General features: G+C 41.4%; 1 protein-coding gene across 6 annotated transcripts in view; it reads left to right on the forward strand.

Moving 5' to 3' along the window:
• kdm1b (lysine demethylase 1B) overlaps nucleotides 1-26218 on the forward strand; it is a 192162-nt gene that overhangs the window by 11616 nt on the left and 154328 nt on the right. For all 6 annotated transcript variants that reach the window (XM_078539274.1, XM_078539277.1, XM_078539278.1 and 3 more), the window contains exons 3-4: nucleotides 1444-1565; nucleotides 4872-4961. In XM_078539274.1, coding sequence (XP_078395400.1) covers nucleotides 1444-1565; nucleotides 4872-4961 — 212 coding nt within the window. The remainder of the gene's footprint in view (nucleotides 1-1443; nucleotides 1566-4871; nucleotides 4962-26218) is intronic.

Below are 26218 nucleotides of genomic sequence, written 5' to 3' on the forward strand. Positions count from 1 at the left end.
ATTTTATAAAAATGTGTGGTGAAAGGTGATCACGGTAGTCCTTCAAGGCTGCAAATATCCTCTGATGAACTTGTTGCAATTGCACAGAATTTCATTTTTTTCTCTATTTGCAAACCCCAGCTTTGGGAAGATGCAAGATGGATGTCATTCCAGCTTTGCAGATGGATGTGAGCTGTTGTAAGTGACATAGGCCACTCTGTGGTACACATGGCTCATATTCCATAGACTGCAGAAGATTGTAGCACTGCAAGAGTTCCTCAGGGCAGTGTCCTAGGCCCAACCATCTTCAGATGCTTCATTCTAACCTTCCTTCCATCATAAAGTTAGAAGTGGGGATAATAAAAACAAAATACTGCAGATGCTGCAAATCTGACATAAAAGCAGAAAATGCTGGAGAAACTCAGCAGGTCTGGCAACATCTGTGGAAAGAGAAAGAGAGTTAACATTTCGAGTCCATATGGCTCCTCTTCAGAGGTGCAGATGGTTGCTGATGATTGCACAATGTTCAGCACCATTTATGACTCAGATACTGAAGCAGTTCATGTCCAAATGCAGCAAGACCTGGACAATATGCAGACTTAAGCTGACAAGTGTCAGGCAATGACCATCTCCAACAAGAGGATCTAACCATTGCCTCGTGACATTCAGTGGCACTACCATCGCTGAATTCCCCACCATCAACATCCTTGGGGTTACCACTGACCAGAAACTGAACTGGACTAGCCATATAAACACTGGCTACAAGAGCAGTTCAGAGGCTAAGAATCCTGCGGCAAGTAACTCACCTCCTGTCTCTCCAGAGCTTGTCCACCATCTACAAGACACAAATCAGGAGCGTGATGGAATACTGTCCACTCCTGGAAGAGTGCAGCTCTAACAGCACTCAAGAAGCTTGACACCATCCATGACAAAGCAAACCTGCTTGATTAGCACTCCCTCCACCACTGACACACAGTGGCAGCAGTATGTACCATCTGCAAGATGCACTGCAGGAACTCACCAATGGCTCCTTAGACATCACCTTTCAAACCACAAACACTCCCATCTAGAAGGACAAGGGCAGCAGACAAATGGGAACACCAGCACCTGGAAGTTCCCCTCCAAGCAACTCACCATCCTGACGTGGACATTTATTGCTGTTCCTTCAATGTCGCTGGGTCAAAACCCTGGAACTCCCTCCCTAAGAGCACTGTGGGTATACCTACACCACATAGACTACAGCTGTTCAAGAAGGCAGCCAACCGCTACCTTCTCAAGGGCAATTAGTGATGAGCAATAAATGCTGGCCTAGCCAGTGACGCCCACACCCAATGAATGAATAAAAAAAGTTTGTAGATAAGTTTATATAATTTGAAAGATGATGTGAACATGAAGGCATTTGTGGAGCTGCGTGGTCAACATTTCATTAATGTCAAATTCATTTTGCGTTTTGTTATAATAAAGGTCAAGAAGAAAACTTTTGAAACTGAGGAAGAGGAAGAAGGTTGTGAAAAGAAATATAGGAAGTGTGAAAAAGCTGGCTGTAGTGCAGCATATCCTGTTTGCTTTGCAAGTGCTGCAGAGAGGCAAGTGGCAATGATTCTGTAAAAGTGTTCTTGCAATAAAGTGTACAAATGGGTTTATTGTTCAGCTGCTAAATTGGAATCTCCTCCTTTAGGAGGAGTAATGTAAATATCAATATAATTTTATGGCATTGGTTCAGGAAATGGGATTTACAAATGTTGAGTTTTTAATAAATGATGTATTTGCTCAATAAAATTATACTGTTGGATCAAGGCTTACTTGATGTTTTGCCATATGTTGTAAACTCGTATAGGTCAAATGGTGATAGCTAATTACTATACCAGCTAATAATCCTTCTGGAACTGAAAACAGTTTACAAATGGCACTATTTAAGTGTTCCCTAAAGTAAGATAGTGATAGAGCTGTTTTAAATTATGTTTTCAACATCAAAATAATTTTAAGAATTTTTAGCCCCACCACTCTTGGCTATATGGCAAAGAAACAGGCCATTCAGCCCAGCCAGTCCATGCTAGCATTTATACTCCATGTGAGATTCTTCCCATCTTTCCTCATCTAAATCTATCATCTACCCTCTATTCCCCTCTCCTTCATATACTAGTCTAGCTTCCTGTAAATGCATTTATAATATTAACTTCAACCACTGCCCGTGGAAGTGAGTTCCACATACTCACCACGATGGGAAAAGTTCCTTCTGAATTCCCTATTGGATTCAAAATAAGTGCTGTCTTATTGTTTACGAACAAAGATGCACCTTAAAACTCTAACTTTCTTGACAGTTGTGATGAAAAATTTATCTTTTAACCAACTCTCATTTAAGTTTAGATGAAATGGATGTTTGCCTTTTTTTGTTTTGTGGTAAGCATTGAGCTTAAGTGAGAGCCTTTTGGATACTGTAGAAAATATTTTAGCTCATGGTTTCATTTTAAAAAAAGTTCTTTGCCTGATCCCATTTAAATATGTCGTATTTTCTGCATTCAGAGGCAAGTAGGGATCTGCATCTCAGCCTTTGCCAATGCCATTTTGTTGCCTGCCCTTGCAATTATGGGCAAATGCTGTCAGATGGTTTGCCCCCCTACCCCCCAGCTTTCCTTTTGTGCATGATTACCTTTTGTGCATGATTACTGATTTACAGTAACTCAAAGTTGTTTGTGCATAACTTGCTTAGCCAGAAAATTTTGTAATGTGTAGAAGTTCCCCAGTTAAGTACTGTGCAGACATGAATTTAGGAGAAACTCATTTTGCATGTAGATTCATGTTCAGCAAAATAGGCCTAAACTAACCTGATGCAGTGCTTAGCTGTGGAATCAGCTTCTTGTCAGGCGTGTTTTACTTTTGTTGAAAACTCTCACCTGAGATTCTTCCACCATGCTGATCATGAAAGACTGTTGTATAGTTGACTAGGAAGAGACCATCGGAAATACTCCATATAGCTAAGGTTCAGTACTGCTAATTTGGCCTCTAGATACTCGAGCAATTCCTGTTGAAGCTCCACAGCTCTAATTGTAGGTACTGATGTTCACTGAGGTATGACATGCATTGCTGTGGTCCAGAGGATAGTTTTAAGGTGATGTGACTGGCAAAAAAAAAGTGGAATCAAGTCATCCTCTGGCAAATTTGTAATTCACTGCATTAGCTAGACAGTGTTCTGGGATGCTATAAATGATTGACCAGGCAGCTTTGCCCATTAATCAGACCTGAAAGTCATGTTTTTAAGAGCTCAGATTGCTCCAGTCACTCCAGATAACTCTTTACATCAATCTACACTTCTTACCTCTGATGCTGCTGACTACATTTTCCACAAATTTGCATGCTGATCTACCAGCCTTTTTCAATGATCTAACTTTTATCATTCCTAATATTTCTAGTTTGCAGATACATGTTAAAAACAATTTTGAAAGTTATATTAGATCATAGCCAAAAGTTAACAATCCCTCTATGCCATTGCCTTTGGCCCCCACTACAAACTCTGTTCCCTAGCCACTTTTTTTTTCAGCTGAATCAGCCTGCTTACAGTCTCAGCGTCCTAAATGACCCTCAGTTGAACTTCTGATTTCTGATCCCATCATTAAAACGACCGACTTTGCCTCTGTTAATTGCCCACCTAGGCTCATCAGCTGACGCAACTATTCCAGTGCTCACCTAGCCAGCCTCCTGCAATCTGTCCCCCCACAACATAAACTTGAGTTAATCCAAAAGCACCAAGTTCCATTCACCCATCACCCCTTTCCTCGCTGCCCTATATTGGTTCCTAATTCACTAATGCCTCAAGCTTAAAATTCTTATCTTTACGTTCGGATGATTGCATGATCTCTCTTCTCCCTATCTCTCTAACCTTTTCCAGCTACAGAACTGAGAATTTTGTGTTCCTTCCATTTTGGCCTCTTGTGTATCCCTGACTTTTTACTCCCCACCATTGAAAGTTATGTCTTCAGCTATCTAGGCCCGAAGCTTTGGAATTCCTTCATCACCGCTCTCGTTTTAAAACGCTCCTCAAAACCTTGATCGAGTTTATGGTCACGTGTCCTGTTGTCTCCTTGGTAGTCCCTCTGTGTCAGTTTCCATTTGACCGTACTCCTGTAAAGCACTTTAGAATGTTTTACTAAGCTGAACATGCTAAATGATTGCATGTTGTTGTGCTCTAGCTACTTTCAATGGTGTGTGGTTTTGAGATGATTTCTTCTTTGGAAGAGTCTTAGGAGTTGATTTAATTTGTATGTAGGATTTATATCCTCTCATTTCGGATTAGTAAAACAAGATTACATTTTAGTCATCTAAAGTTTGCAAACATCTAGGAGAGAAAAAAAGACTTGCATTTAGGTACGACTTTTCACAACCTCAAGTTCTAAAGCGTTTTACAGCCAATTAAGTATTTTTTAAGTGTAGTCACTGTTGTAAAGTAGGAAACATGGCAGTTAACTTGTGCACAGAAAGCTTCCACAAGCAGCAATGTGAAAATGTCCAGATAATTTGCTTTTTAGTCATGTTGATTTAGGGATACATATTGGCTAGGCCATCGGGGAAAATGCCCCTGCTGTTCTTTTGAATTGTGCCATTAGATCTTTTACATCCACCTGAGAGAGCAGACATGGTCTCTCTGTTTAACATCTCATTTGAAAGACAGTACCTTCGACAGTGCAGCATTCCCTCAGTACTGTATTGGAGTGTCAGTTTAGATTATTATGCTGAAGACTCAGGAGCAGGACTTGAACTCTCAATCTTGTGACTTAAAAGCGAGAATGCCACCATCTGAAGCACAGCTGGCACTGAGACATTTGCAATTTATTGTTTGTGTTGAGTTTTGGAAACATATCTAATATGTATTCCTTCTTGTGATTCATAATTTTTAGGTGTGCTAAAAATGGTTACACATCACGCTGGTACCATTTATCTTGTGGAGAACATTTCTGCAATGAATGCTTTGATCATTGTTACCGAAGGCAAGTATCTGGAATATATATATTAAATTATGTTCTGTTTTTAGATGATTATCATTTCTCAATCAAAGATGCTGACTGGTAAACCTATTCTTGAGACTCTAGCATTTTTAAATGTATTCAAGGTGCACTTAGACTTTATTCATCTTTCTTAATTACTCTGGTAGTGCCTAGCTTCAAATTAATTTTAGTTTTCTAGAATGTCAGCACTGTGACTGGGAATTAGTTATGCACTGACACGCTGCTGCTTCATGAAACAGTACTACCATATTTGTGTTGACATGCCAACATAAATGTGAAAGTAACCAGCATCTGGAGAATGAATTTGATTCAATGAAGTTGCTCCAATCGAGAGGTTGGAATTTTGTTCATAATTTTAGACTTGTCAAAAAGGTACCTCTTTGGGTCGTTTTCTGTCATTCATGGATATGTACACAACTTGAGTATTGCTGAAAAAATACTTTTTGTCAAAGCTTAGCATAAAGTTGTTGCTTCCCCTCACAATGGTATTCTTAAGATTGTCCTTGATGAGTGTGAGATGAAAAGCTTTGACAAAATGTCTTTTTTCAGCAATACTCAAGCTTTGTACTATCAAATGACTATTAATATGTACACAGCTTACCTTTAGAAATTCAGCATTTTGGTGCTAATGAGGCCGTGTCTCCAAATGTAGGAACTTTGATGTTGAATTTAAAGCTCCTTGAAACAATATAGCTGCAAGTTTAAATTCTACTACTTAGGCCTAAACTATCTTTTTAGCTCTGCATGTATGTTTTTAAAAAATTCATTCATGGGATGCGGGCTTCGCTGGCTGGGCCAGCATTTGTTGCCCATCCCTAACTGCCCTTGAGAAGGTGGCGGTGACCTGCCTTCTTGAACCGCTGCTGTCCATGTGGTGTAGGTGTACCCAGAGTGCTGTTAGGAAGAGTGTTCCCGGATTTTGACCCAGCGACAGTGAAGGAACGGTGATATATTTCCAAGTCAGGATGGTGAGTGACTTTGAGGGGAACTTCCAGGTGGTGATGTTCCCATCTACCTGCTGCCCTTGTCCTTCTAGATGGTAGTGGTCATGGGTTTGGAAGGTGCTGTTGAAGGAACCTTGGTGAATTCCTGCAGTGCACCTCGTAGATGGTATGCACCACTTCTACTATGCGTCGGTGGTGGGGGGAGTGAATGTTTGTGGATGTGGTGCCAATTAAGTGGGCTGCTTTGTCGTGGATGGTGTCAAGCTGCTTGAGTGTTGTGAGAGCTACACTCATCCAGGCAAGTGGGACGTATTCCATCACACTCCTGACTTGTGTCTTGTAGATGGTGGACAGGCTTTGGAGAGTCAGGAGTCGGGTTGCTCATTGCACAATTCCTAGCCTCTGACCTGCTCTTTTGGCCACTGTATTCATATGGCTAATCCAGTTCAGTTTCTGGTCAATGGTGACCCCCAGGATGTTGATAGTGGGGGATTCAGTGATGATAATGCCATTGAATGTCTAGGGGCGATGGTTGGATTCTCTCTTGTTGGAGATGGTCATTGCCTGACACTTGTGTGGTGTGAATGTTACTTGCCACTTGTCTGCCCAAGCCTGGATATTGTCCAGGTCTTGCTGCATTTGGATATGGACTGCTGCAGTAGCTGAGGAGTCATGAATGTTGCTTCATTGTGCAATCATCAGCGAACATCCCCACTTCTGACCTTATGATGGAAGGAAGGTCATTGATGAAGCAGCTGAAGATGGTTGGATCTCTGCTGGGCCTGTCCTGCTGGTGGGACAGGACATAGCCGGGGATGGTGATGGTGGTGTCTGGGACATCCTGCCTACAGAACATTGCATCTGGTTGTAATGTTTTTCTCATTTTTTGTCTCAACCTTTTCCATCATAGAAATTCCAATATCCAAATTTATGATGGAAACTGCCTATGCAATCTAGACAAACTGTGATTATACTTTCTCATTGGTGATTAGTTCTGAGGGGAGGGTGAACAGTCAGCTGTCATGGTCCATACTGTATCAATGGCATAGATAGAAAGAGGGATATGGTCCTGCTGACAAAATTTAGGGACCTAGGAAGGAAAGTAGCAAGCAGGATCTCAAAGGGAGTAATCTCCAGATTATTCCAGATATCACATGCAAGTCAGTATTAAAATAGGAGGATAGAAACAGATGCATGGCTGGAGAGACAGTGCAGGATGATTCCTAGGACATTGAGACCAGTTCCCAGGGAGGTGGGACCAGTAGAAGCCAGATAGGTTGCACCAAACAGTTGGGACCAACTTCCTTGGAGGGCAGCTTGTGTTATTGTAGAGGGTATAAACTGTTAGGAAATAGAGATAGTTTAAGTAAGTTATATTTGTATTTTTATAGGTGTTAGGGATGAGTTTTAGCTTTAAAGTTTAAGTTTGATTTGTTTTTCTGTATCTCTGTTAAGAAAGGTCAAATTGAGTTTTAGTTTCACTTTAACAGGTGCCTGCATTTCTAATGAGACTGTGGCAGCTGTAAAACAAATGAGTAGAGAAACTGAGCTGTTGCCTAGCAACAAGGGCCCAGAGAGGCAGGTCCCTCCCACAGTCTCACTCAGAAAAACTGAAGAAACAGCAGTTTTGAGTTCAGTTGGAAGTCAGGACTCCAGAGAGACTGGACACTGGGAGAGGAAACTCCTGATTGAGAGCAGATTTCCCAAAAGAACCAAAAGGTCCAACGACCAAAGGAGTGAAACAGAAACAAGGGAATGTCCCAAGCAGACTTTCTAGCCAAAGGAAGGACAGGAACCTGGAAAAGGTCCTATTAAGTGAAGTTAAGAGTGAGGGGCAGAGAGAAAAGCTCCAAGCATCAGATTTAAAGAGACAAAAACTGCAAAGAGCAGATTTAAAGTGAGAACAGTTTGCAAGAGGCTAAAAGATCCAAAGAGACAACTGAAGGTCTGTAACTCTTTGCTGTGGGCATGTGAAGCAGTGGTGTACTGTTGACAGCTAAGTCAGTGAGAGAGAGAGTGTGTGTGGTGACCAGCTTGAATGCATGTGGTGACCCAGGGGAGAGGAACATCAGAAGGAGACTTCGAAACATTGGAGGTGAACCCTTGTGGAAGGCGTCTGAGAGAAAGTGTCAGTTTGGGAGAAGATTCTAAAGCGAGTTCTTGGAGAGTGGATTTTGGAAACCCTTGTTTGAAAGATGGAGTTCAGTGAGACTGGTTGGCTCATGGTGGGACAAGTGTCTTGGGGGGAGTTGAGGAGAGAGCCATAGCATCTGATTGAGGTGGCATCTGCCACTTGCTTTCAGAGTGTTGTGTATCTGACTGCAAGATGCCTATTGGTTTACACGGACTGTGTACTTATTGTGAACATTAGAGTGTAAGATAGCTTTGTAACGTGCGTTATTCTTACAAATGTCTATATATTTGTAAAAGGTATAGTTGTGGGTGAAGGAGTATTGTAATATAGTTAATCTTTTCTTGTTTAATAAATGTTTTATGCTTTTGTTAAAAGTTCATCAGCTGACCCCTGTGACTCTGTTCAGTAGCCCCTCTCCACGTACCTAAACAAACAAATAAAAGTTAGGATCTATCAAACTGGGCTCCACCCTGGGATTTGGCTTGTCCAGTGGTAACCTCAGCTGGGGATTATAACAAAATGGACGTAGCAGGGGTGTAGGAACCAGGAGGTAATATTTGAAAGGAACACCAAGGTACACAGAGAATTGGGAGAGACAGTTAGCATTAGGGTAGGGAATACTAAGGTGGAATCAGATTAGTGCTACCATGTACGCATGTGAATGTGTGGAGTGTGGTAAATAAGGTTGGTGAGCTGGGGGTGCAGAAAGCCATATGGAAATTTGATGTTGTGGTGATAAGAGACCTGGCTCAAAGAAAGGCAGGACTGGGTACTAAATATTCCAGGACACGGTATTCAGGAGGATTGGAAAGAGAGGAGGAGGAGGAGAAGCAGTATTGATTAAGGAAAACATTACAATGCTGGAGAAAGAGGATGTCCCAGAGGGGTCAAGGAAAGAATCTATTTAGTTATAGCTATGACATTTCTGTGTGTATTCCATAAGCCACCAACTAGTGGGAAAGATACAGAGGAACAAGTTTGCAAAAAAATTACAGAGTGGTGCAAGAATTATAGAGTGCTTATAATGGGGGACTCTTAATTGTCGTAATTTAGACTTGGATAATAATAGTGTTGACATGCCTTTACTGAGGCATTCATAACTATAAACATGGACTGTCTTTAGTATAGAATTTTCTGGGACTGCCTTTTCTTTTTAAAATGCATATTAAAAGGCTGCTAAGATGGCTGCTGAGGGTCAGGTGACTTCTGTAATTTCTGCAGATTCAGAAGTATCTCAAGTCTCCAGAAAGTTCCTAATTGAGTGACCGTGGGTGGAGTGCCTCCCTTGAATGGACATACCAAAAACAAAACCATTTGTGGCATTCACACCTATTGTTTGCGGACTTGCCCAAAACTCAAAATCTACAGATCTCTAGATCCATTGTCTCCGTGCTCAACCAAGAGAGCTGCAGAGAAACCAGATCATTATAAATAGGTGTGAATGGCCACCATCCATCCTCTACTTCATAGCAATGACTCCAAACTTCACATCATTCCGGGTGGACAATACAAGTGTTGATCAGGCAGTTACCTGATCAAAATTGACTTCGGATCTTACTCTAAACACCAGAGAGAAACCAGTCAATCTGCAAACAACACAGTAAGAAACAGCAACAGCAAAGGTAGCAACAACTAGGTCTTAAAACTGGAGACTGCAACATCATAAAGTCTCCAAGGCTGTTCCTTTTCAAGTCCTCTAGTACAGAAAACCGACCTTCTAGTAATAAGATAATAAACAGCTAACTTCGTGACCTGCTGAAAATCCACCTCTTCAAGGGAATCCTGAAACTTTGGTTATTGAATTTGCCTGGCTATATTTTAAGAGTGGAAATGGACCTCTTTTTCAATAGGCCTGCACCGAGATGAGCCAATCAAATAACTTACAAATTATTCCTTTGTTTGCAACTTGTATAAGTGAACCATCTTCTGAGTGTGTATGTAAGTTATGAGTGACGTAACGTTAGATTTTCAGGATGAACACTTGAATAAATAACCCTCCTTATTTAATTCCTTGAAAACTTGCAGCTGGTTATTCAAATTGACCATATACTTGGGCGTTAAGAAGCGCACACACCTTCCTTTTCAAAAAACACACCGATTACAGACAGTAAGGAAAGGGAACAGGAGTTTCAGTTCTCTCTTATCCCTGTCTCTAATGGTGTAAAGGGCAGAGAGGGGCAAGAGTTTTTAAGAGTGTGTTCAGAAGAATTTTCGACATCAACATATTTCCAGTCCAACTGGAAGGGGACATTTCTGGATCTTGCTCTGGGAAATGAGGCGGGTCAAGTGGATCAGGTGTATGTAGGGGAACATTTCGGAAACAGTGATGATATAAGGTTTAGTTTGGCTATGGAATCCAGAGCAAGAAGAATTGGGGGAGGGTTAACTTAAATGGAGTGAGAACAGATTTGGCACAGATAAATTTGAATCAAAGATTGGTGGGCAAAATTGTATTGGAACAATGGGAAGCTTTGAAGAAGAGAGGGTTCAGGTACAGCCAAGGTACATTCCACGAGAGCGTTAGGGAGAACAAACCAAGAGCTCCCTGGATGATGATTATAGAGTCAGATGAAACAGAACGAGGGTGCGTGTGACAGATGTCAGGTGGATAATATAAGTGAGAATCAGACTGAATATAGAAGGTTCAGAGGGGAAGTGAAAAAACAAATAAATAAGAGAAGCAAAGATGGATAATGAGAAGAGCCTGGCAGCTAACATAAAGGGGAATTGGAAAGCATTCTATAGGCATATAATTAGTAAACAGGTGGTAAAAGGAGGAGTGAAGCCAATTATGGGCCTTAAAGGAGATTTGCCCATGTAGGAGGGGGTGTGGCTGAAGTACTAAAGAAGGACTTTGCATCTGTCATTACCAAGGAAGAAGATGCTTTCCCACTCATAGTGGGAAAGGAGCTAGTTGAGATATTTGGGCTAATATTTGATAGAGGTGGTATTAGACAGGCTGACTGTACTTAAAGTTAATAAGTCACCAGGATCAGAAAAGATGCATCCTAGAATACTGAGGGAAGTAATGGTGGAAATTGTGGAGGCACTGGCCATATTTTTTCAATTCTCCTTAATTATGGGAATGGCGTGAGAGAACCAGAGAATACACGCTTACTCAGAAAGAAGTATAAGAATAAGCCCAGCAACTACAGGCCAGTCAGGTTAATCTCTCTGGTGGGGAAACTTGTAGAAATGATAATTGGGACAAAACAGTCAATTGGGAAAAAGTGGATTCAGTAAGGAAAGTCAATACAGATTTGTTAAGAGCAAATCATGTTCTACTTAGCTTGAGGAAGGATGTGAAGGTATTAGGGAGGATGTAGAAAAGGTTACAAGAATAGTTCCAGGGATCAATACTTGAGTTATGTGGATAGATTAGAGAAGCTGGGACTATTCTCCTTCGGAAAGCAAAGGTTAAAATAAAGGTGTTTGATAGAGATGTTTGACATCATGAGGGGCCTGAACAGAATAGATAGGGAGAAACCATTCTGTTTGGTGGAAGGATTGAGAACCAGAGGACAACAATTTAAGGTGATTGACAAAAGAAATAACGGCAACATGAGGAAAAACTTTTATGCAGCAACTGGTTGGTTAGTATCTGAAGTGCACTGCCTGAGTATAGTGGAAGCAGATTCAACTGTGGCTTTCAAAAGGGAATTGGATAATTTTTGAAGCAACGAAAGTTGAAGGTCTGTGGGGAAAAGGCAGAGGGATGGGACTAAGTGAGTTTCTCTTGCAGAGAGTCAGCACATGCAATGGGCCACATGGCCGCCTCCTGTGCTGTAAACATTCTATGATTCTATGCTGTGGCTTAGTTTACATTTCTGAAATCCTTGGCCTGTACACCTATACTCCAGCTAACTCGACTTCTATAATTCCAAATGTGCCCCAAATTTTGCTATTTCACAAGTTGAATTAATATAAAAACAGTATAGCATATACAACATTAAGATGCAAATTTGAATTTTGTCTGCCTGTTCTAGTACAATTAACTGCCATTCCTTAGCCCTGCTTTATGAAAAGACTACACTTGTTTGGCTCCCTGTGTGGAATGTCACAGGTGATCAACTAATAAGTTAGTTTATAAGGAGGACTAATATCTCATGCCCACAATAAGTCAGAGGTTACACCGTTTTATAATATGGGCTCTTAAGCCCCAGTAGCAACCATACTTTCAATTCCAGCAGAGTCAAAGATGGATCCCTCTTTTAGACCATAAGACATAGGAGCAGAAATTAGGCCTTTCGGCCCATCGAGTCTGCTCCACCATTCAATCATGGCTGATAAGTTTCTCAACCCCATTCACCCGCCTTCTCCCCGTAACCTTTGATCCCCTTACCAATCAAGAACCTATCTATCTTGGTCTTAAATACATTCAATGACCTGGCCTCTACAGCCTTCTGTGGCAATGAATTCCATAGATTCACCATTCTCTGGCTAAAGAAGTTTCTCCTCATCTCTGTTCTAAAAGGTCTCCCCTTTACTCTGAGGCTGTGCCCTCGGGTCCTAGTCTCTCCTACTAATGGAAACATCTTCCCCACGTGCACTCTATCCAGGCCTTTCAGTACTCTGTAAGTTTCAATCAGATCCCCCCTCATCCTTCTAAACTCCATCAAGTATAGACCCAGCGTCCTCAAAGGTTCCTCATATGTTAAGCCTTTCATTCCTGGGATCATTCTTGTGAACCTCCTCTGGACCCTCTCCAGGGCCAGCACATCCTTCCTGAGATACGGGGCCCAAAATTGCTCTCAATATTCTAAATGTGGTCTGACCAGAGCCTTATAGAGCCTCAGCAGCACATCCCTGCTTTTTTTTTCTAGTCCTCTCGAAATAAATGCCAACATTGCATTTGTCTTCCTAACTACCAACTCAACCTGCAAGTTAACCTTAAGAGAATCTTGGACTAGGACTCCCAAGTCCCTTTGCACTCCAGATTTCTGAATTCTCTCCCCATTTAGAAAATAGTCTATGCCTCTATTCTTCCTACCAAAGTGCATGACCTCACACTTGCCCACGTTGTATTCCATCTGCCACTTCTTTGCCCATTCTCCTAACCTGTCCAAATCCTTCTGCAGCCTCCCCGCCTCCTCAATACTATCTGTCCCTCCACCTATCTTTATATCATCTGCAAACTTAGCCAGGATGCTCTCAGTTCCTTCATCTAGATCATTAATGTATAAAGTGAAAAGTTGTGGTCCCAACACTGACCCCTGCGGAACTCCACTAGTCACCGGCCGCCATCCTGAGAACGACCCCCTTATCCCCACTCTCTGCCTCCTGCCAGACAGCCAATCTTCTATCCATGCTAATACCTTGCCTCTAACACCATGGGCTCTTATCTTACTGAGCAGCCTCCTGTGTGGCACCTTGTTAAAGGCCTTCTGGAAGTCCAAGTAGATAACATCCATTGGCTCACCTTTGTCTAAACTACTCGTTACCTCCTCAAAGAATTCTAACAGATTTTGTCAGGCATGACCTCCCCTTGATGAAACCATGCTGACTTTGCCCTATTTTACCATGCACTTCCAAGTATTCTGAAATCTCATCCTTAATAATGGACTCTAAAATCTTACCAACGACCGAGGTCAGGCGAATCGGCCTGTAATTTCCCGTCTTTTCCTCACTCCCTTCTTAAACAGGGAGGTTACATTAGTGATTTTCCAGCCCTCTGGGACCCTCCCTGACTTGAGTGATTCCTGAAAGATCACCACTAATGCCTCCACTATCTCTTCAGCTATCTCCTTCAGAACTCTGGGGTGTAATCCATCTGGTCCAGGTGATTTATCCACTTTCAGACCTTTCAGTTTTCCTAGCACCTTCTCCTTGGTAATGGCCACCATACTCACCTCTGCCCCCGACTCTCTTCAACTTTGGGGATGTTACTCGTGTCTTCCACCGTGAAGACTGACGCAAAGTACCTATTCAGTTCCTCCGCCATTTCTTTGTACCCCACTACTACTTCTCCAGCGTCATTTTCCAGCGGCCCAATGTCCACTTTTGCCTCTCTCTTACCCTTTATATATCTAAAAAACTCTTGCAATCTTCTTTTATATTACTGGCTAGTTTACCCTCATAGTTAATCTTCTCCCTCCTTATTTCTTTTTTAGTTGTCCTCTGTTGGTCTTTGTAGGCTTCCCAATCCCCTGGTTTCCCACTGTTCTTTGCCACATTGTATGCTTTCTCTTTAGCTTTTATGCTGTCCCTGACTTCCCTTGTCAGCCATGGTTGCCTTGTCCTCCCTTTAGTATGCTTCTTCTTCCTAGGGATGAATTTTTGCTGTGTCTCCCAAATTACTCCCAGAAACTCCTGCCATTGCTGTTCCACTGTCTTTCCTGTTAGGCTCATCTCCCAGTCAATTCTGGCCAGCTCCTCCCTCATGCCTCTGTAGTTGCCTTTATTCAACTGTAATACCGTTACACCTGATTCCAGCTTTTTCCTCTCAAATTGCAGGGTAAATTCTATCATATTATGGTCACTTCCTCCTAAGGGTTCCTTCACCTTAAGCTCCCTTATCAAATCTACCTCATTACACATCATTAAATCTAGAATTGCCTGTTCCCTAGTGGGCTCCACCACAAGTTGCTCCAAAAAGCCATCTCGTAGACATTCCACAAATTCCTTTTCATGGGATCCACTACCAACCTGATTTTCCCAGTCTACCTGCATATTGAAATCCCCCATGATCACTGTAACCTTGCCTTTCTTACACGCCTTTTCTATCTCCTGGTGTATCTTGTGCCCCACATCCTGACTACTGTTCAGAGGCCTGTACGTAATTCCCATTATGGTTTTTTTACCTTTGTGGTTCCTCAACTCTACCCACACAGATTCTACATCATCTGACCCTACGCCATTTCTTGCTATTGATTTAATTTAATTTCTTACTAACGAAGTAACCCCACCTCCTCTGTCAACCTGCCTATCTTTTCGATAGGATGTATATCCTTGGATATTTAGCGCCCAGTCCTGATCCCCTTGCAGCCATGTCTTCGCGATGCCCAACACATCTTACCTGCCAATTTCAATCTGCGCCACATGCTCATTTACCTTATTTCGTATACTGCGTGCATTCAGATACAACACCTTCAGTCCTGTATTTCCCGCCCCCTTTCTCATTGTCGTTCCTTTATCTGATGTGCTTGAAGTTAGATTCCTAGCCCTTTCCAAACACTCCGTCCTATTTTGTGTTCTGGAGACTTTAATATCCTCTCCTGGGCTCTCCTTTCTTTTCAGTTTTTTCATAATTTTCCATGAGGTTGAATCCACCCCGCCACATGCTAACCTGCTGCTTTGTTTCCCATTAGTCATACTTCATGGAGTTTTACCCTTCCCTCCCCCAAACTTTCTAGTTTAAAGTCCTGTTGACCACCCTATTTACCCTTTTCGCTAGAACATTGGTCCCAGATCGGTTCAGGTGGAGACCGTCCCTACGGTACAGATCCCTCCTGTTCCAATACTGATGCCAGTGCCCCACGAAATGGAACCCCTCTTTTCCGCACCACTCCTTTAGCCATGTGTTTACTTCCCTTATTCTCGCGTCCCTATGCCAATTTGCACGTGGCTCGGGTAGTAATCCGGAGATTATAACCCTTGAGGACCTGTTCTTTAATTTAGTTCCTAGTTCCTGAAAATCCCCAAACAGGTCCTCTTTCCTAGTCTTACCTATGTTATTTGTCCCGACGTGGACCACAACAACTGGGTCCTCAGTTTTTTTTCTTTTTTACTCTCCCTGCCACCTTGGACACTGTTACTTGTTCTCACACGTATTCAAATGATTTGCTCTTTCACACACAATGTATTCTTTGAGCATCCTAACCATGGCATGCTATGTGAACCTTTTGAGACTAATGAAGTAGAGGTTTGTCTAAACTTAAAACTGCAAATGTAGAATTTTGTATTTCTTCATTTTCTATGATTTTAATACCTTATACTAGGTTGAAAAAATTAAAGCTGCAGTGGTGCATTTCATGCAACACATTTCAGTCCTCTCAATTGTTCAACTTGATGTTCTAGCAATCGGAATGTATTGTAGCGCATCCAATATAAAGGCTTTCAGAATTTCAGCACAATATCAGTTGGTACTGATGAAGTGACCCTGCAACATTTGATGATGAGCCATGTATTATTTGTCATGAGGATATAACACCTGACACTGTGTGTGCTTCAATGCAAGCATCACTTTGATGAAGTGTGCATCAAGCATTTACTGAGAGAGAATAGTACCTGCCCAATTTTTCGAGTTCATGCTCTTCTGCCTGAAGATTTCCCTGCACTTGCCTGGAGTGATAATAGGAAAGATTGGTCTATTTTTTTTTATATATAAGTATGTGTTCTGTGAGGAAATCCATCTATATAATTGGTGAAGTTGTGTTCATCATTACTTTCCACAACTTATTAAATTAATTTTTCGTTCCATGAAGCTGCTTGTGAGTTTAGGATAGCATGCGAAAAAAGAAATGTACAAAGTTACTGGGAGAAGGTGATGGAGTACCACTAGGTGTATTGCTCATTTGGAAAGCTGGCAGAGACATGACAGGCTGAATGGCCGCCTCCTGTGCTGTAACAAGTCTGTGATTCCTTGGGACAAATGCAAAACATCACTTTCCTCAAAATGATGTTTAATACATTGCAAGTAATGAATGACATTGTAGAAATAGTGCAGATCAGAATGTTGAACAATTGTGAGACATTGTCTCATATTATAGTGATCGAAACATTTGCAGATGTGGAAGTGATACTTAGTATTGTAATTTTGCCTGCCTTTTGCTGTTTTACATTTCTGTAATATTTATGGTAACAGGGTGAAATCTGGAGAATGAGTTCGCTGATGGGAGGTGTTTATAGTATAGTGGTTTAAAAACTGCTATGATATTGCTGGTTTGTTTAATGGTAGCATTTAACACTTCAGGCTGCCTGCATCCCATCTGTGTGGTAAATTTCATAATTTGTGTGTTGCATGATTGTGCTATATTTGAATGTTGTGCGCAGGAAGCCGGGAGTGAGATATTTGTTGTTTTGCACAGCAAGTCTGACCCTGTTATGTGAGTGAATGAATTTCTAGTGTCTTTGATCCTGCCACAAACTCCCTGACTGCCAACTGCTTCCTTTCCTCAGAACACTTTCATAGGCTGCAACAAAATGTTTGCAGTGTCCTGTTTGACCCTGAGGTCAGTTTATGACATCATATTGTTTCTGTGCCAAAAGGTCCCTACTGCCCACATTCCTGTAATATAGCCTGGCCTTGCCTCTATCTCAGCTCATCTACAACTAAAGCGCAATAACGTTTTAGCCACCTTTATACTATTGTAGTAGTCCTCATGCTAACATTCTATTCTACATCATCTTCTATAAACTCCAGCTCTTCTAAAGCTCTGCTGTTTGTTTAATATCATGCACACCCCACATCCACAACCCCACCTTCCATGCTTGCTAATGTTTATTGGCCTCTGATATTCCAATGTCTCATTGTTTTCCAATCTGTTAAGTAGCCCAATGTCCTGTGCCTCTAAGCTTCAGCCCACATGAACTCTTGATTTTGTCTGCCATCAGTTTTGTGTGTATTTTACCCCCCAATGCTTCCTTTGCTACAGCATTTATGAACATATCTACAATTACCTAGGTTCTACACTTTCAAATTCTTCCCCTAAACTCTGTCCCTCTGCCGTGCCTGCCCTTTGCCACGCTGTACTGTGTTTTAACCAAGTGTAAAGGGGAAGGTTTGTAGAAGGTAGGAGAAATTAAATGGAAAAAGGTTTGGTGGTCCAAAGCCAAAGGAAACTCTAATGACACAAGTGAAGAAACAAAAGATGTGCCAGGAGGAGATATGAATGGAGAAAAAGGTGAACAGCTGCCATTTAGAAACAAAAAGGAGAAAAACAAGGCAGAAAAAACAAAACTTGCGAAGAAGGAGGAAATAAAATGGGGGCAGAGGTTGCAGTCTGAAATTATTGTGCTCAACTGTAAAGTGCCTGACCTTCAAGATTATGCAGAGCTCCATTGAAACACTGTAGGAGGCCGAGGTCAGTGTGAGAGCAGGGTGAAGAATTAAAATGACAGGTGACTGGGAGCTTGGGGCCGTAATTGCCACTGAATGAATATGTTCCGCAAAGCGGTTACCCAATTTCTTTGGTCTTGGGCTGGATGCTTTATTTGGGAAAAATAAACACACTGCTTGGCCTAGCTTCTCTTTGAAATTCAATCTTGGAGCTGAAAGTAGGAGTGGTGAACATCAGGCTTCCGATCTGAATGCACCCCATTCTTGCTGGGCTCTTAAGGTTAAAGTTGGTGTTTAAAATGACATTTGGAGTTAAGCTGTTTTACCTGCACTATGGAAACAACTTTATCAATGATGAGTACTTTAAAATACTGAAATTCCAAGTAGCTAAAATGTTCTGGTTTTAAACTCCCACCTCATCCATCTGAAGGTGCTGACTTTTATGTTGAATATGCTTCCAGGATCCTGACTCTTTGTTCCCATTGTCTAGTTTGTTACTCATCATGTGAACCAAGAGCTGGCTGCCATGATGCAGCTCAAATATCACAATTGATCATGTTCATGTCCTCATCTAAGATCAATGCATGCTTTTTTGAATAGCAATTAGGAAGGTTTTCTTCCCCATCCCTAGTCAAAGACTGCTGAAGTCAATTGTAGAGATTGTACTGTCAGGTCAGGAAATCAGTTCAGCTCAAAAACTGAACCTGTAGTCTTTCTTTTCCTTCTGAGTTCTGTAGATCTATGGCATATAAGTTGACCATTGAAGCCTTGAAAAAACCATACGCCAAGTATAAAATGTGAACCACCAGTGTTAGTATAAGTGGTATTACCTGGAAAAAGTATAAGTGGTCACCATTTTGAAGTGTTAAAAGAAACATAGCACTGATGATTCAAATTAAATCAATGTAACACATTTTATGGAATGAATTAATTCTACTTGCGTGTTCTGGCAAGCCGCACAACTAGGGAAGTAGATAGGGTTTTGAACTAAATAGTGGGGGCAAGGGATTAAATTTGGAAAGATGTGGTAAACCAAAGAGTAGAAACGAGGCAAGCGAGAAAGGTATTAATATGGAAAATGATAAGCATACTGCGACAGGAAGGGATAGAGAATGCGACCAGAATTTTCCAGCTCCCCCATGGGGGGATTTCCCGCCGCGGGACCGGCGAGCCATTGAAATCTCAGTTTACATCGGTGGGACTGGAAAATTCCGGCCTACAAATCCATGAGTAAAACAGCAGTCATGGCTAAATGTTATAAAAATACTAAAGGGACAAAAACTAAAGACTCTATCTGAATACACTGTCACGAAAGTATAATAATTCTCATAATATTACTGTGATTTCTTGTAAAAGTAGGTTAATAGCGGGGTTTGGATAGTTTGTGTGTGGGGGGAATTAATTGATTTGGAGACAGCTGGTCTGGAAGCTTTAACTCAGTAGAAGAAGCTAGGTTTGAAATGCTAAATACGTAAACATGGCTGAAGTCTTGGAATGTAAGGTGAGGAGAATTTGCATTTTAGATAAATAAGGGCAGTTTGAATTTCAAAGAGAAGCTAGGTCAAGCAGTTTGTTTATTTTTCCCAAAGGTTACTGACAATATTAGCATCATGAAAAGATTTATATTATGAGAAAGATAAAGTTCCAAAGACATATGGGAACAATGAAATTTACATTAAAAGGGAGAAAAATGTATAAAGGAGAACATGGCTTTGCATCAGGAAAGGCATTGTGAGACCTAACAGAAGTGCGAAAAACCTCCAGAATTTATGCAAGAAACCTGCTGTCTACAGAAACTGAAGCTGGGAAAAGCCACTTTGAATTCTATTGTTCAGGGTATTGTGTTGATTTGCCTGGATCTCTTTAAACCCATTTTTTTTTTTTTACTGTTGCCTTAATGGGGGTGTAATTTAAAGCCAGATTAATTAGGAGTTTTAGGAGTTATTATGGTAGTAATTTGTAGACCTATGTATGTGCCTGAAATCTTTTCTTTTGTTAATGTTTAATTTAGTTCTCTAAAAAAATTCTCTGAATTCTCTTGGTGGACTTATTACTTCTGAATTCAGGGCACACATCTCGAGGTAAATAAAAATTTCAAAACCATTGTGATCGCATGATCAAGTTTCCCTTGTGGATTTGATCCGCCTGGCACACATCATCTGCTGCATTATAACAGCGTGTAGTATTTGAAGCAAAACAAGTGAACTGAGGTACAATCTAATAGCCATTACAGAGACATGGCTGCAGGATGACATAGATTGGGACCTGAATATTGAAGGGTATGTCACTTTTAGGAAGGACAGGAAGCTAGGAAAAGGGGAGGAGTTGTCTGCTAATTAATTATGGTGTTAGCGCATTGGAGAGGATGACCTAAATTCAGGAAATCAGGATGTAAGTGGTTTGCATAGAGATGAGAAATGATAAAGGCAAGTCACTTGTGGGAGTGGTGTACAGGCCGCCTAATTGTAACTACATGATAGGACAGAGTATAAAGAAAGAGATAATGGGAGCTTGTCAGAAAGGTATGGTGATAATTATGGGGGATTTTAATTACTGGAAAATTAGATGGGCAAAGGGAGCCTAGATGATGAATTCATAGAAAATTTTTGGGATAGTTTCTAAGAACAGCACGTTCTGCACCAACCAGAGAGACGGCTATACTAGACCTGTATTGTGCAATGAGATGGGATTATTTGATAACCTCATAGTGAAGGTGCCCCTTGGCAGCAACAATCATAATATGATTGAATTTTACATTCAGTTTGGGGAGAGAAAAGTGGGCCCAAGACTAGTATTTTAAACTTAAATAATGGCAATTATGTGGGAATGAAAGCTGAGCTAACTAAAGTGAACTGGCAAATGAGATTATGGGATTAGAGATGCAGTGGCAGACATTTAAAGTGATATTTCAGAATATACAGAATAGATACCTTCCAATGAGAAAGGAAAATTCCAAGGAGAGGACCCAACATCCATGGTTAACTTAAAAAAAAGTTAAAGACAGTATCAAACTTAAAGAAAAAGTATATAATTGTGCAAAATCAGGTGGCATGTCAGGAGATTGAACAGAATATGAAGGAACAACAAAGAATGACAAAAAGATTACTAAGGAGGGAAAAATTAGAGTACAAGAGAAAGCTAGCTAGAAATATACAGATGGATAGTCAGAGTTTCTATAGCTATTTAGACAAGAAAAGAGTTAACAAAGTGTGCGTTGGTCCTATAGAAAGTGAGCCTAGGGACTTAATAATGGAAAAAAAGATGGCAGATGAATTGAACAGGTATTTTGCATCAGTCTTCATTATACAGGATATAAGAAACATCCCAGAAAAAGCAGTGAATCAGGAATTGTAGGGGAGAGAGGAACTCAGGAAAATTACAATCACCAGGGAAGTGGCATTTAGCAAATTGTTGGAGTCATGGGTTGACAAATCCTCGGGTCCCAATAGACTTCACCCTAGGGTCTTAAAAGAAGTGGCCAGTGAAATAGTTGATTTGTTGGTTTTAGCTTTCAAAAATTCCCTGGATTTGGAGAAGGTGCCATTAGATTGGAAAATAGCAAATGTAACTCCTTTATCCAAAAAGGGAGGGAGACAGAAAGCAGGAAACAACAGGCCAGTTAGCTTAACATCTGTCATAGGGGAAAATGTTGGAAGCTATTATTAAAGATGTTATGGCAGGGACTTGGAAAAAAATCAAAGTAATGAGGCAGAGTCAGCATGGCTTTGTGAATGGGAAATCATATTTAATCAATTTATTGGAGTTCTTTAAAGGAGTCACCTGCACTGTGGGTAAAGGGGAACCAATGGATGTACTGTACTTGTATTTCCAGAAGGCATTTGATAAGGTGCCACATCAAAGGTTATTGTGGAAAATGAAAGCTCATGGTGTGGGGGGTAATATATTGGCATGGAAAGAAGATTGGCTAGCTAACAGGAAACAGAGGATGGGCAAAAATGCATCTCTTTCTGTTTGGCGGGATGTGACAAGTGGCGTGTTCAAGCATCAGTGCTGGGGCTTCAACATTTTACAATTTATATAAATTACTTGGATGAAGGGACAGAAGGTATGGTTGCTAAATTTGCTGATGATACAAAGATAGGTAGGAATGTAAGTTGTGAAGTGGACATAAGGAGGCTACATGGGGACATAGGTTAAGCGAGTGGGCAAAGATCTGGCAAATGGAGTATAATGTGGGCAAATGTGAAATTGTCCATTTTGACAGGAAGAATAAAAAAGCTTATTACCTAAATGGTGAGAGATTGCAGAATCCTTGAGATGCAGAGAGATCTGCGTGTCTTAGCGCATGAATCACAAAAGGCTAATATGCAGGTATAGCAAGTAATTAGGAAAGCTAACAGAATATTATCATTTATTGCGAGAGGTTTTGAATATAAAAGTAGGGAGGTTATGCTTCAATTGTACAGGACACTGGTGAGACTACATCTGGAGTACTGTGTACAGTATTGGTCTCCTTATTTAGGGAAGGATGTAAATGCATTAGAAGTAGTTCAGAGGAGGTTTACTAAACTAATACCAGGAATGGGAGGATTATTTTTATGAGGAAAGATTGGACATGCTAGGCTTGTATCTGCTGGAATTTGGAACAGTAAGCTTTTAAGATCCTGAGGGGTCTTGACTAGGTGGATGTGGAGAGGATGTTTCCTCTTGTGGGAGAATTTAGAATGTGGGGTCACTGTTGAAAAATAAGGGGTCGCACATTTAAGACGGAGATGAGAAGACATTTCTTTCTCTGAGAGTAATGAGTCTTTGAAACCCCCTTCCTCAAAGCACAGTGGAAGCAGAGTCTTTGAATGTTTCCAAGGCGGAGGTAGATAGATTCTTGCTAAGCAAGGGGGAGAAGAGTTATTGGGGTAGGCGGGAGGTTACAGTCAGATCAGCCATGATGTTATTGAATGGCAGAGCAGGCTCGAAGGACTGAGTGCCCTACTCCTGCTCCTAACCTGTATGTTAGTATGTTCATACCTTTAATTTAAAAGCTGTTAAAATCATTGTCTTTGGCAGTTGATACAAAATCATTGAGTCACTTTAGCAATTACATCATCATAAGGATCCCATTCTGGATCAGATTTGGTGCTTTCGGTTCCAAAATCATCCCTCCACAACAAATCATAGAAACAAGGAGCAGGAGTATGCCATTCGGCCCTTCGAGCCTGCTCTGCCATTCAGTATGATCATGGCTGATCCTCTATCTCAATGCCATATTCCTACTTTCTCTCCATATCCCTTGATGCCCCTAATATCCAAAAAGTTATCCATTTCTTTCTTGAATATCATCATCTTGTACATTGATTGAATTGGATGTAAGGCAATTTTTGAGTAATCTGGTTACTGTTTATGCATTAATAGTATCCTATGATTTGACCATGAAACCACTCAAAACATCACACAGGGTCATACGGACTCGAAATGTCAACTCTGTTTCTTTCTCCACAGATGCTGTCAGAATTACTGAGTTTTTCCCGCACTTTCTGTTTTTGTTTCAGATTTCCAGCATCTGCAGTATTTTGCTTTGATCTTGGTGGAAGATTTTTCTCCATCAACCATCCTGTTGCATTCAGTACAAACATGATCTGAATTGCTTCTTGAGGCACACATTCAAAGGTTGAACATTGGACTTTATGCCTCCTGGTATAACTGCATTTGGGTGTTATTTCTTTATAGGTGTCTTTTGATACATACAAACATATGAACTAGGAAGAGGAGTAGGCCACCAGGCCTTCAAGCCTGCTCTGCCATTCATTAAGATCATGATTGCTCTGATTGTAAACTCCCGCCTACCCCCAATAATCTTCCACCACCTTGTTGATCAAGAATGTATCTAGCTCTGCCTTAAAAATATTCAAAGACCCTGCTTCCACTGCCTTTTGAGGAAGGGAGTCCCAAAGATTCATGACCCTCTGAGAGAAAAAAATTTCCCCTCATCTCTGTCTTAAATGAGCGACCCCTTATTTTTAAACATTGGCCCCTAGTTCTAGATTCTCCTACAAGAGGAAACAGCCTCTCCACATCCACCCTGTCAAGACCCCTCAGGATCTTTAAGGTTTCAATCAACTCGCCTCTTATCCTTCTTCTAAACTCCAGTGGATACAAGCCTAACCTGTCTAACCTTTCCTCATAAGACAATCCGCCCATTCCTGCTATTAGTCTAGTGAACATTTTCTGAACTTCTAACACATTTGCATCTTAAATAGACCAGTACTGCACACAATACTCCAGATGTGGTCTCACCAATGCCCTAAACAACTGAAGCATAACTTCCCTACTTTTGTAATCAATTCCCCTCACAATAAATGATAACATTCTATTAGCTTTCCTAATTACTTGCTGTACCTGCATACTAGCCTTTTGAGATTCATGCACGAGGACACCCAGATCTGTCTGAATCTCAGAGCTCTGCAATCTCTCACCGTTTAGATAATAAGCTTTTTTATTCTTCCTGCCAAAATGGACAATTTCACATTTTCCCATATTATACTCCATTCCCGCACCCCCAATCCCACCCGCTCTCTCTCTCTCTGTCTCCTCCCCCCCCACCCCAATCTAATTCATGCAGCTCAAAACAGGGCATCCATGAGGTAATATGGGCTATCAGCAGTAGAAGAATTGTATTCAACCACAATCTATAACCATATTGTCTGGCATATCTCCAATTCTACCATTACCATGAAGCCAATGGATCAACTCTGGTTCAATGAAGAGGGCAGGAGGGCCTGCCAGGAGCAGCACAAGGCACACCAAAAACCAGCATGCTAAACAGTGGAAGCAGCATTCAATAGCCAGAGCTAAGTGATCCCACAACCAATGGGTCAGATCAAAGGTTTGCAAATCTACTACATCCAGTCACGAATGGTGGTAGACAATTAACAGAGCAGGAGGCTCCACAAATATCTCCATCCTCAATGATAGGGGATCCCAGCACACCAGTGTAAAAGACTGGCTGAAGCATTTGCAGCCATCTTCAGCCAGAAGTGTCAAGCAGATGCTCCATCTCAGCCACCGCCTGATGTCCCCAGCATCACAGATGCCAATCTTCAGCCAGTTCAATTCACTCCACATGATATCAAGAAATGGCTGAAGGCACTGGCTACAACAAAAGCTATGGGCCCTGACAACATTCTGGCAATAGTACTGAAGGCTTGTGCTTCAAACCTAGCCGCACCCGTAGCCAAGTTGTTCCAGTACAGCTACAACACTGGTATCTTTCCAACAATGTGGAAAATTGCCTGCGTATACTTTGTCTACAAATAGCAGGGCAAACCTGATCCAGCCAATTACAGCCCCATTAGTCTACTCTTGATCACCAGCAAAGTGATGGAAGGTATTGTTGACAGTGCTATCAAGCAACACTTTTATTTTTTAATCATACACGGGATGTGGGTGTTGCTGGCTAGGTCAGCATTTATTGTCCATCCCTATTTTCCCATGAATTGAGTGGCTTTTTAGGCCATTTCAAAGGGCATTTTAAGAATCAACCACATTGCTGTGGGTCTGGAGTCATATGTAGGTCAGACCAAGTAAGGGTAGCATATTTCTTTGCCTAAAGGACATTATGACAATTGATAATGGTTTCATGGTCACCATTACTGGGACCAGTTTTCAATTCCCAATTTTATTAATTGAATTCAAATTCCACCAGCTGCCATGGTGGGATTTGAACCCATGCCCCCAGAACATTAGCTTGGGCCTCTGGATTACTAGTCCAGTGATATTAGCACAATGCCACCATATCCCCACACCTTAGATTGCAATAACCTGCTCAGTATGGGTTCTGCCAGGGCCACTCAACTCCTGACTTCATTAAAGCCTTGGCCCAAACATGGGCAAAAGTGCTGAACTCAGGAGGTGAGGTGAGATTGACAGCCCTTTGCGTCAAGCCAGCATTTGACTGAGTCTGGCATTGAGAAGCCTTGGAAAAATTGAAGTCAATGAGAATTGACTGGTTGGTTGGAGTCATATCTCACAGAAAAGATGTGGTTGTGGAGGACAGTCAGTCTCAGGACATCGCTCCAGGGTAGTCTTCCAGGCCCAACCATTTTTAGCTGCTTCGACAATGACATTCCTTCCATCATAAGATCAGAAGTGGGGATGTTCGATGAGGATTGCAGTGTTCATTATCATCTGCAATTCCTCAGATACCGAA

The sequence above is a fragment of the Cetorhinus maximus genome, chromosome 3 (genome assembly GCF_964194155.1).
Source record: "Cetorhinus maximus chromosome 3, sCetMax3.hap1.1, whole genome shotgun sequence".
Taxonomy (NCBI): domain Eukaryota; kingdom Metazoa; phylum Chordata; class Chondrichthyes; order Lamniformes; family Cetorhinidae; genus Cetorhinus; species Cetorhinus maximus.